Here is a 12,044-nt window from a genome sequence, read left to right on the forward strand (position 1 = left end):
CCGTGATATGGCACACTTGACACCGTTTTCTATGCTCCCAGTGCGTCTCACTTTGCCGTGCGAACCGGGCAAACCGACAGCTAGTTAGGCGACCGTTAGCTTCCGCGATCGCTGCGTATGCAACTGGATCACTTCCTACGGCGACTAACGCCATACCGGTTTCCTACGTCGACTCCCTGCCACCCGGTTAATCGGTTCGTTCGGAGAGGCCATTTACATATGCACGCGCTGCCAGTGGTGTGAGCAGGAGCCCTTCGGCGACCGGAGATGGGTCACTTTGGGGCCACCCATTGGCTGCAACAGAGCGTCATGCAAAAGATCGTTCGGAGGTCCTCTGTGTGGTACGCAAAACCAAACTAAACCTTCGTTTCTTTTGCCTTCTACTTTCAGGAACACACGGCCACGGTCCGTGGGGGACGCATTAAAGAGGCAGTTCATCAATTTCCGTTTCCGGATCGTGTGAAAATGGAATGTCGTGCCATCGAGTGAGCTTCCCGTGAAACCTTCTCCCCGCGAAACTGACTGTGCGCCAGTTTAAAGAGTTAAAACGGACCGATTGGGTGTTGTGGTTTCAAAGTGAAAGTCGGTGACAGTGGGGGCGTGGGCGTGGGAAACAAGGGCCCCGTCGAACGGACGGAAGAAAGTGTGGTATCGGAGTGAAACGTATTTTCCATCGGGCCTAAGTTCTCGCTCCGCACGATGGATGATAAAAATTCTACCGGCAGCGGCGGAGGGGGCGGTGGCAGCAGTACCGGCGGTAGCGGGGGCGGTGGCGAAACGAAAGTAATCTATCACATCGACGACGAGACGACACCGTACCTGGTGAAGATACCGCTGGCGGCGCCGCAGGTCACGCTGAAGGACTTTAAGCTGGTGCTGAACAAGCAGAACATCAACTACAAGTACTTCTTCAAGTCGATGGACGCGGACTTTGGCGTGGTGAAGGAGGAGATTGCGGACGACGCGACGATACTGCCGTGCTTCAACGGGAAGGTCGTCTCGTGGCTGGTGACGGCGGACGGTTCCAATCAGTCCGACTGCTCGGAGCTGCAACCGACGGAGATGATCGACGGGCGGCCCACGCTGGCGCAGCTGCGCAGCATGAATAAGCCGACGATCAACAGCATGATGACGATGCCGATGAATCCGCTCACCTACCAGTCGGCGTCCGTCGTATCGAGCGACCTCGACTCGACCAGCCTGTTCGAGACGGAGAGCGAAATCACGCTCGATCGCGACATGACGGAGTGTAGCAGCGTGCAGCGGTTGCAGGTGCGCAAGAAACCGCAGCGGCGCAAGAAGCGGGCCCCGTCCATGTCCCGCACCTCGTCCTACAGCTCGATCACGGACTCGACGATGTCGCTCAACATCATCACGGTGCAGATCAACATGGACACGGTAAACTTTCTCGGCATCTCGATCGTGGGCCAATCGAACCGGGGCGGCGACGGTGGCATCTACGTCGGTAGCATCATGAAGGGTGGCGCGGTGGCACTGGACGGCCGAATCGAACCGGGCGATATGATTCTGCAGGTGAACGACGTAAACTTCGAGAACATGACCAACGACGAGGCGGTGCGGGTGTTGCGTGAGGTGGTCCAGAAGCCGGGCCCGATCAAGCTGGTGGTGGCCAAGTGCTGGGATCCGAACCCGAAGGGCTACTTTACGATTCCGCGCACCGAACCGGTGCGGCCGATCGATCCGGGCGCGTGGGTAGCGCACACGGCCGCACTCCGCTCGCAGGACACCATCAACACGGACCTACCGGAGTCGGTGCTCGAGCGACTGCACGCCGACATGGACATGAAGGACATTGTGCGCGCAATGACCAAGCCGGACAGTGGGCTCGAGATCCGCGACCGTATGTGGCTAAAGATTACGATCCCGAACGCGTTCATCGGCGCGGACGTGGTCAACTGGATACTGGAGCACGTCGACGGCATCGGTGACCGGCGGGAGGCGCGAAAGTATGTCTCGCTGATGCTGCGGCGGGGCTACATCAAGCACACGGTCAACAAGCTGACGTTCTCCGAGCAGTGTTACTACGTCGTCGGTAACGGCATCCGGCAGGACATCTCCAACATGTCCCTGGACGACACGGAAAGTATGCTGAGCGACATTGCGCCACTGCCGAACCCGCCGATCTACATGACGTACTCCGGCAACTACAACCCATCGCACGGCTATCAACCGATCCAGTACGGGTGCACCGGCGAGCGCCACCCGTCGTCCGGCTCGAGCAGCTCCGACATCCTCACCAGCAAGGACACGTCCGCGTCGCAAAGTGACATCGCGGCCGTCATACAGCAGGCCAACCAGATGACCATCGCCAACGCGTCCAACAAGTCGTCCGGCTCGTCGAACCGCGGTAATGAGCAAGACATTTCAGGTACTTCATTTTTCGCTCACTCTCACATCCCGTCCGTCCTGTTGTCCGGACTGTCCCCGCACCGCGGGCGCGTAAGAAGGCGATGGCCTTCGGTTTGCTATCAATCCTTTTCCCTGTACTCCGTAAAACCGGACGTTCTTTTCGTTTCGTTACTAATAATTTTCTCGTTTACTTTTCGGTTCTGCTAGCACTCCGTTACGGTGACGGCACCAGCACTGGAGGTGGGACCCGTTTTCTTTTTTATTTTTCGTCTTCATCTATGGTTCTTTCTTCAAACAAAATAAGCCCGCTAATCCCGCTTGGAGTGTTTAACATACTGCATATTGGATTACAGTGACGCCTTTAATCTTCTTTCACTGACTTCGCTTGCATTTAATGCAAGCGATGGCAACAGCTAGTAATGCTTCCAGTAGTGTACATACTAACACAATTAGTATGAATCAAGAGCCAATAACATTCCAAACTTTGCAAACTAATATGTAGTCCCAGTTCCTCCCAGCTACTCAGCTTCTTTTTTCGCCACACCACGCAAACTGCCGGTGGTGCTAATTAGTCCCACACGGAAGCCCCCAGGGGGGGACTTGTGTCGCCTCTTTTTGAACCAGACTACCAGATGAATATTGTTGTCCGTCTGTCCTTATTTTGTGCTACAATGCCCGGGCTACGAGCTCTCCTGCTGGGGCATCATCGTAGCGTCAGGACACGATGCCGTTGTCAGCCTGTCACACTTTTCTTTCGTGTAAAAATGCATCCTTTTTTGTTGGTTTTTGGTTTCCTTTCCCCAAGCAACCTGTATGATACGTTATCACAAACACTCACACATACACACACGGTTCACACCACTTCCCGTCGTCGTCGGAATCCGTTCCGTTCCTAACCATTCCCATCGAAAGGGGCCAGCAGCAACCTCGGCCCAACGCAATCGCCGTCAAAACAACGCCGCCATTACACGAATTTTCTTTGTTGGTTTTTTTACTTTCAGTTTTGAGCTATTTATGATTTGCTTTCATTTCGATCCCTTCTTTGCCGAAAACAATGAGAAAAACAATTTAACAAAACAATCCAAACGGAACACGCAACCAAACCGAGGCGCGCGCCTCACGATTGGCACTATGTGGTCCTCTGTCGACGCCACCACCAACCCGCTGGACTGACACCATCACCTTCCTCCGGTTTCGATCCATCTCTCCTTTCCATTTCATTCTCCTCTTCCATTTCCACAACCCCACTGCGACCAGTGGCCGAATGACTATTTTGGATTAAATGTCGTGTTGCTGTAAAATTTCCCATTCGAAACGAATCCGTTCTCATCCTAAAATTGCCGAACGCTGACACAAACACACTGCACAACGATTAAACAAAAAATCGAAACATTCAACCAAACCAACCAACCAACCAATCCGTTTTCTCGTTCCGTTCCGTTTGTGGTGTTTTGTTGGTGTCTCTCAAGACTTTAAGACAACGCGCGTGGGCAGCGGCGGCGGTGGAGGCGGAGGCGGCGTCGGCGGTGGCAAGCTGATCAGCACGAACGACGACGAGGGATACGAGGACAGCATCTACTTCCAGCACCAGCCGATTCCGCCGCAGCAGCAGCCGCAACAGCAGACCACCCTGCAGCATCAGCAGCAGCTTCAGCAGCTCCAGCAGCAGCAGCAACAGCAGCTTCAGCAGTCGTTTGGCCGCACCGGAGGCCGCAAGGAACCGGGACACATTTACAACAATCAGTAAATGGGATGGCACCGGCAGCGGCAGCCTACGGTGGCGGGGCATCAGGGCCTAGGCTGGGCGGCGAAGTAAAAGCCAAAATAAAATTTAAACAAAACGGAACGAGGCGCTACCCACGAAGACGGCGGACGACGACGGAGGCACGTCACTTGCGGCACGGAACGACATTCGTCCCGTGTGCCACGCCCGCCCAACAGGTGACCACAGCGCGGTGTATGTGAGCGGCGGAAACGAAAGCTATCGCAAACTATTGGAAAAGCAGGGAAAACACAGAGAATAAGTTAGGAAAAGTATAAAACAAGGTAAAACACTAACGTAACGTAATGTATGTATGTGTGTGTCTGTGTGCGCGGGGATGTTGTGTAAGTAGAGCGAGCAAAAGGGCCGGGAAAATGATAAGAAAAGCGAAACCCAGAGAATGCTTTTATTTGGTAAAGTTCCACTGCAATATAGGGCGATGTATGGCGTTTGGCATACATCATCCAGCACACAGAGGGTCCGGCCAGGGCACATGGCGGAGCATAATTGTTGGTGTTCTTCTCGGGTGCCAACCGCGCAAACACAGGCCGGCAAGGCGGCCCCAGGTTTTCCCTCCTTCTTCTTTCTTGTTTAGCTTCCATTAGCAGGTTCTTCCGAAGGAAAGGAATGGGCTCGTGTTTATGTGGCGTCCTCATTTCACTTCCATTGTGCAACCAGCGGGCGCAGTTTGTGATCTTGTGTCCTCGCTAAGCTGTGGTCACACTGCTCCGCGTAAGGACATTTTAATCGCATTTTCGAGATCGTGGGTTTTTTGTTGGACCCGGCCGGATTTGGTTGCGATAGCGCAGGCAACCGTCTTGGATTCCGTTCTCTTCCGAAACCATTGTAAATGTGTTTATTATGAGTACTTTTAATATTATTATTACTACGATTATTATTATTACGCGAGTATCGATTATTTTATTGGCAAAACGGCAACAAATATATATATATAGATATTTTACAAAACGCTAGAGTATTTATACCGGAACTGAACTGCTATGCTATGTGTGTTTGTGTGTGCGCGCGCGATCGAATGATCGGGGAGGGACAGAACGTATGATCTTATTGCAGAACGTAATTGGAAAAGGTGCAGTAAATTTGACGATGAGCAGAGGCAGTTCGAAAAGGAGCAAAACACAGAAAACAAACTATAAGTTTAAGCAAATTATACGAGTAGCGCGAAGCAGAACTAAAACTAAAACTGGATACATTTAAAACGTAAGGTAATGAACAGGCGGAACCGACTAATACTAAACCGGTGTCAGCGATCGTGATCGTAGCTGTGCGATGCGGTGCGTGCATGATGTGCACCCCGAAAGGCTTGTGCTTTTCTCGGATGGACAAGGCAAGTGCCGGCATCGCACGGGTCACTGGACAAAGCGCGGCCATTTGTCTCACTAATTTATAAACTCAATCGATCGGTGGGGGTAAGATGCAATTTGCGAATGAATTTTTGCCCGTAATCTCGGCCGTATCTCTCACGTAGTCGCAGCAGTTTGTCGCAGCTCCGTTTTGTAGTGGCGTTCAGGGAAACGCGCGAGGAGTCCAGGCGCGATCACGATCAAGAAGTAGCCCGATACCCCCAAGGATAGAAGTGCACGGGGTGGTGACCACAACAGCAACAGTGCGGCCAAATTTCTACACTCACGCGCCCTCGGGTGGACGGAGCAGCACACTAATAGTGGGATCAAAACACGGACAGCACAGCCACTGCGAATATTGCGATCAAATACGAATTTATATTGAGAAGGAAACAACAAAATTTAACAATATACTATTGGCGCCAACCACGGAGGCCACCGTGGGCGGCAGGGGTTTGCAGCACGCAGCGTCGTGTTCTGTGTAGCAAAGTGTGGGAATTAAGGGAAGGAAAATAAACATGGAAAGCCGGAAGATGCAGGATGATGATTATGCAAAGTAATAAAGCAAATGAACTAATTGAACTTGTAATCCACCTAAGCTGTGTCATTAATTGGGGTGCACGCCTGGGTACAATGAAAGAAAGCGTCGAATGAATAAAATTCCCTAAAATCGGTATCGATGATGAGAATTACATTGAATTGGGGTGTCCACCATTTTAACCGTTCAAATTAAACGCGAATCGCTGGCATTTTGATTTTATTCATTTCCAATTTCCATCTCCAATCTCCGTTGGACTAAGTAAACCTTTTTAATCAATTTTCATTTTAAATTTTTTGCGATTTTCCATGTCTTACCGTTAGGCACACCTTCGACGGGCCCGCGCTACACTTCCGTGCGATGTTTTTTTGACAGTCCGTGACAGTCGCAGTCGCAGGTTTATAGTGAGTGGTTCGGTTCGGATTCGGTTGAACGTTGAATCACGATCCAAATTATACCAGCGCTGGCGCTGTAAACAATTCAGATTTGAAAAGAAAACCCTTTGTAGGCGAGGCCGCGTAAGGTCGCTCGCCCAATTTCCGAAATTGTGCAACGTTAGTGGACGCCACGCCAGCAGTGGCGGGTCGGAAACGGTCCCGGAAGTGCCCGGCAATCGGACGGTGCTCGAGTGTGGCCTCCCTGTGGCCGCGGGTGTTCAGTTTCAGTGAAAAACAGATTTTGCCATTCGCCAGGAGCCGTCGCCAGCATCATTCATCAAAGCAGGCGCAGCAAACGGGTGATCGTCTGTCCCGCTCGCACCGCCGTCCGTTGGCGGAGCGCCGAGTGTGCGGTCTCGCTCTCCACGCGGCCGCTCGTTCTCTCCCGCTACGCGGCTCTCTTGCTGTGCGGCGTGTGTGGTACGTGCCCCGCGACCGCGACGATGCTCTCGTGAGAAAAGTGCATAAAAGAGCGAGGCACGGCGTATGCGCGAACGCAGTGATTCTTCTTCGCGTACTCTGCGTAACTGTGTGTGTGTTTGGTGAACCGTGCCCGCGAAAGTGTGTGTGTGTTGATTAGGAGGAAAACATCGCACGGCACGGAGCGAATGTCAAAAACGCACGGAGCGAATGTTGCGCCCGCTCTCTCTGCTCTCCGGCGATGCTCAATCCGCGAGCGAAAACCGTAAACGGGAGAGAGTGACGGTAAAATAATAGTAATAATAATAATAATAATAAAAGAATAAAGCATCTCCATTGACAGCGGCAGCAGCTATTCTGCGGCTGCGGAACAAAAAACGGGAAAAGATGCTTAATAAAGACGGAGCAGGCGGCGCCGTTTCGTGGTGACGGCAGTCGTAAATAAGCGGAATACGCGGAGTCAAAGGAGGCCCACCAGATTCAGAGCTGCCAGCCACTATCGCGGATTCGGTGTGGCCCGTTGACTCATTGAACAGCGAGAACCGTCGCTCGATCCGTCGCTCGATCCGGTTGCAGAGTGCAACGACCAAAGGGCCTCCTCCTCCGCTAGGAACACAAATCCCTACAGGGAAACGGGGAAAAAGAATTATCGAAAGTCAATCCCGTCGGATCGGGTCGGTCTCGCACGCGCGGTAATACGCCCGGTCGCCGTCGGTTCGCATTTCGGGTCGCGTTTCACGATTTTACGGGAAGTGCGCGAAGTTTGTTTATTGTTGTGTTTTTGTGATTGTTTGGTGCGCGAGTGAGTTGGGAGGTCTCTCGTTTCAATTGCAGTCGTTGGAGGTCTCCGGAAGTTGATGCTTGCCCTCGCGGGGCGACATCTGGCGCCGGGAGCGAGAGAAATGGCGCCACAACGTGCCGTGTAAGCGAATCACAAAATACGCCGCCTGAAAACGGATTAAGTCCGGTGCTTTAGATCCGCTGCCGCTGGGACGAGTGCCCATTTGCTGGCGGGTCAGGTCCTCCCTCCCGGGAGCACGAGGTAAGGTGGGCCGTCGTTGGAACGAGGCGACTAAGGCTTGTGGTTGATTCCATGGTTCCGGTTCCTTTTGGGAAGTTACATTCCGCAATTGGAAAAGCAATATTGGGAATAGTTCTGTTAAGAAACGATTAAGATTGACGATTGATAAGGCCGACGATTGATTAGAACTTGAAGAAAAACTGAAATTCTGGTCGTTTATTGATCATTGTCTGTTTATTGAATCGTCTACATAGATCAGACTTTTAGAATAATCAAATCAAACACAGCATCATTGGAATGTTTAGAAAAGTAGCAGTATTTTTGCTGAGCTAACAAATTCAAATTTCCGCGCCATTGATTGGCTCTATAATAAACACAAAGGCGACACAGAGTGAATCTGTTACTTTTTTGTTCCTTTTTTTCACTCATAAAGTGGCCAATCTTCTCCATAAATTGGCGAGTGAATATAATATCTTGCTTCATTTTGTTCCAACACCATAACAAATTGATACTGTGTGAAACGCACGGTCGGATTCTATGGATTTGGTGACCGGCAACCAGAAACCTCACAGAACCCATAGGGAATGGGGAATGTTTTACAACGCATTTCATCAATATCTAGCGAGAGAGCGTGCCGTGCGTGGCTTGCACGAATGGTCTAAAAATGATCGGGAGCTTCCCTTGAACAGCATTCGATGGAACATAAAAAGCCAAAACTAAAGTGAATCTATTGCACAGTAGCCAGTCCCGACGGAAGCGCTCGGTCGCGGCTCAAAACCCTATCCGCCGGCCAATATACGGCGTCAAAAGCACAGCGTATGGGAGCCTTTGTGGAAGCGACGCATCGCCCGTGGGGTATAAAAACTGGAAGCAACAGCCCCGAGAGTGAGAGACACGCAGTCCCAGCATATAAAAAGGGCATAGAAAAGCGGACGCGCCAACTAAACTGCTTGGGATCAGGTAGCGGCGCCAGTGTATGCGCCTTCAGCCCCAGATCAGGAGCGTCCCCCAGCGCGCGAAGGGTGGATATTTATTTCATTCGTTTTAATATTTTTCCCACTTCACTTTTCCATTTCCCGCGACTTCCAACTATCCTGAAGATCCACGAACGCTCTTCTGCTGCTGCTGTTGCTGGTGCCGCTACGATGCTTCCAATGCATTCCGCGGCTGTCCTTCGCACCTCGGCCTCGGCCTGGCTCTATTACCTTGATATGTGAGGAGAATTCATTCACACCAGCTCCAGAGCTCCCGCTCCGGCTCCGGTTCCGGAGAACACCCCCCAAAAAGGGGTTTCGCTCTATCTTCGCCGCGACTCGCCACTCGCAGGTGTTGAAAAATGGTGCTCCGCGAGTGCTGCTACCGGTTGGGACGTTTTTTGCGCCCTTTCCTCTGCACCTTCGAGGTGCTTCCTGTAATTTTTGCTGGGCAAAAAAATGCGGACTTCATCGGCCGGTCCGCGGAGCCGGCGGGAATTGGACAGGTTTCGTCCGTTCCCTCCGTCCGGCGTGCGCACGGGCGCATGATGTTGTGATATGCTGCAGCTGCAACCCGAGGGCCTATAAGTGCGCCACGCTCTAAACGATTCACTTGTTGGTGGAGGCCATTTCTTGCGCTTCGCAGACGGGCGCTCGTTTGCTCCTCTGTGCGTCTTACTCTGCCGGGAGCAGCAGCAGCTACCTTGGAGGCCACCATTCTACTGTCCTCCGCTGCACACGGTGGCCAACGCATCAGCATCTTTATCTGTATATCCGATTCTTAATTTCATTTCCCGTGGCTCCTGTGCCGAGGTGCCGCGGTGCGCTCCGGAGCTTCGGGCGTGCGAACGATAATTCGCTGTTATGTGGCAAATAGCATAAATACGCGCAGAAGATACGCGGACGTTCGCTCGTTAATGAGTTGAGGAACGTTTTGTTTACGGATAGCTGATCATCCTTTTTTTTGTTGGTTCTGCAGGCCACACTCATTTCTGGCTCGCTTGTGAATGAAACTGGGAATCGGAATGCTATAATGTACTGCAGCATAAGCACATTGAAAGGGCCCTCGAAGAGAACAAAAGTCATTGAACTAGCACCATTAGGAGCGAAGCTAATGAGGTTTGTTTATTCCGTGGCGCACTTGAAATATTTTTTATGTGTCTTCGATCGTACGATATTGCCTTAGTTTTTATGCTGCGACCCGTGCCTCATCGTTGTCACAAATAGTGCCAACTCAACTCTCGAGATGACGCGTGCGGCACACATTTAAGCGGTAGAGCCAGGCGAACGGAACAGCGGACAGAATGGCGCCGGAGAACGGGATGTGTCTATGTTTAGTTTATAATTAAAACAGCCCTGTGCCAGTCGGTGGAGCTAATCGTGTTAACCAAATACGACAACTAAGGCCCACAACACCTCCCCCAATCGACACGGTCGGGCGTGAAGCGGCCGTCACCGCGTCTGACCCTCGTCGGGTGTATCGAGTTTCCATCGCGCCCCGTCGCTGTGGTCGCACCGTGAAGGAGCATCGGATACACGCAGTTTATGCTCCCCGAAATGTCACACTTGTGTTTTTTTAATGACGTGTGAAAAGGTGTATAAATGAGACAAATTAAAAATACCGGACCGGAGGTTGGCAGAGGCAACATTCGTTTTTGGGTTCTATCCGTGCTTTCGGCAACCGCAGTATGGGTCGGCCGCAAGTGTTCCGACTGTTTCTTGGTAATTAAAAACGAAAGGCTGGCTGCGTTATTGGTTGCAATAAACTTTCGTTGATTTATGGCGAGCCCCCGAGTGCGTGCGTGCCGGCGGGCGACTTATTGAACCCCGCCACGGCCATTTGTTAAATAACAACCGATACTACGAACGGCCGCCCGGTTCGATCTTCTGAGATTGAAAAAAAAGAACCGATATTTCGAGTCTTGCATCAGTGATTAACATTCTTATGCTGCCACCGTGCCCTGTGTTACCACATCACTCACCGGGCGCTCTGGCCGGAGGCCGAACTTTTCCCGAGCATAAAAACATTTCCATTCGCACCAACTAATCGCCGCGCATTAAGGGCACAATTTCCACTTTTGGTCGTCGCGCCACTGCCGAGACGGCCCTTTTTTCTTCCTCGGCTCAAACCGCTGGAAATTTCGTCACTCAAAGCCGCCGTCGGGCCACTTGTGAAAGGGAAAACCTCGGGCGGCCTCGGGGCGTTAGAATCAATTTTTCTTCCCTCAGCCCCCACCCGTCTTAGGCACCACCCTAAAGGGCCACGAATTTGTGTTCCCATTTCCGGCGTCCGCTACATTACGCGCCCTGACCGGGACGCCCGAGGGAAGGAACCGGAGAAGCATACGGGAAAGAAAAAAAAGTTTCTAGGCTTCGGTTTCTTGCTTTCGCATTATCGAAGTAAATTACACTCGATAATAACTTTATGGTCGGATCGCGCACGGACCAATCGATTGGTCCGGTGGTCCCCCAACTTCCGACGCCGAAGTCTCGAAGTCTGATGGAAAAAGTTGTCGGCCAGTGGTCGGTGGGTCGGAGGCCTAGGCTCGGTACCGCGACCCGAGCTCCGAGCCGGTCATTAGTATCGACAACCGTCGGGTCGGGTCGGGCCGATCCGGACGATATTCTAGTTTTTATTTTTCGATTTTCGGCCCCATTCCGACGGGGGGAAACTTTTAGGCTTTTCGGGGTCTCGTCGGTCGGGTCGCGCTTCGCTAGCTTTTGTGATGATTTATCCGATTTGGGGCCAACGGAGCAGGGTGGCCAACGGTGTGCGTTTCTTAGAAGCGGATCTTTTCTTTTGTGGTTGGTTGGTGGTCTCCAATTGAAACAAACACCTTCCCGGACGGCTGCGACGAGAGAGCTTATCGTCACGCCGTTGGGCCACGATGCCCATTTGCAACCACACCGCTAACGACCACCAATTCCGGGTCGGATTGCGCCTCCGGAACACCTTCGCGCCGTGGCGCGGCTGAGGACGATTGGAAAATTTACCGTCGATTATTGATTGCCTTTTCGCTTTGAGAAACACCAAGAGAGAGAGAGAGAAAGGACGAATGGAAGGTAAAGAAGGACCGAAAGTCGGAAAAGCGTCGGCTGCCGGCTGCCGACTGCCGGCTGCTGGCTGGTCGAAGTTTAATTAGCTAAGTTGTTGATCC

General features: G+C 52.0%; 1 protein-coding gene across 1 annotated transcript; it reads left to right on the forward strand.

The window, feature by feature from the left end:
- The first annotated feature begins 699 nt into the window (after positions 1-699).
- Positions 700-5,147, forward strand: LOC128271449 (segment polarity protein dishevelled). The gene is made up of 3 exons (XM_053008985.1): positions 700-2,389; positions 2,578-2,610; positions 3,840-5,147. Exons 1-3 carry the CDS (start codon positions 700-702, stop codon positions 4,115-4,117), a joined length of 2,001 nt encoding a protein of 666 aa, XP_052864945.1. The 3' UTR covers positions 4,118-5,147.
- The last annotated feature ends 6,897 nt before the right edge of the window (positions 5,148-12,044 follow it).

Source organism: Anopheles cruzii, chromosome 3 (genome assembly GCF_943734635.1).
Source record: "Anopheles cruzii chromosome 3, idAnoCruzAS_RS32_06, whole genome shotgun sequence".
In the NCBI taxonomy this organism is placed as follows: Eukaryota; Metazoa; Arthropoda; class Insecta; order Diptera; family Culicidae; genus Anopheles; species Anopheles cruzii.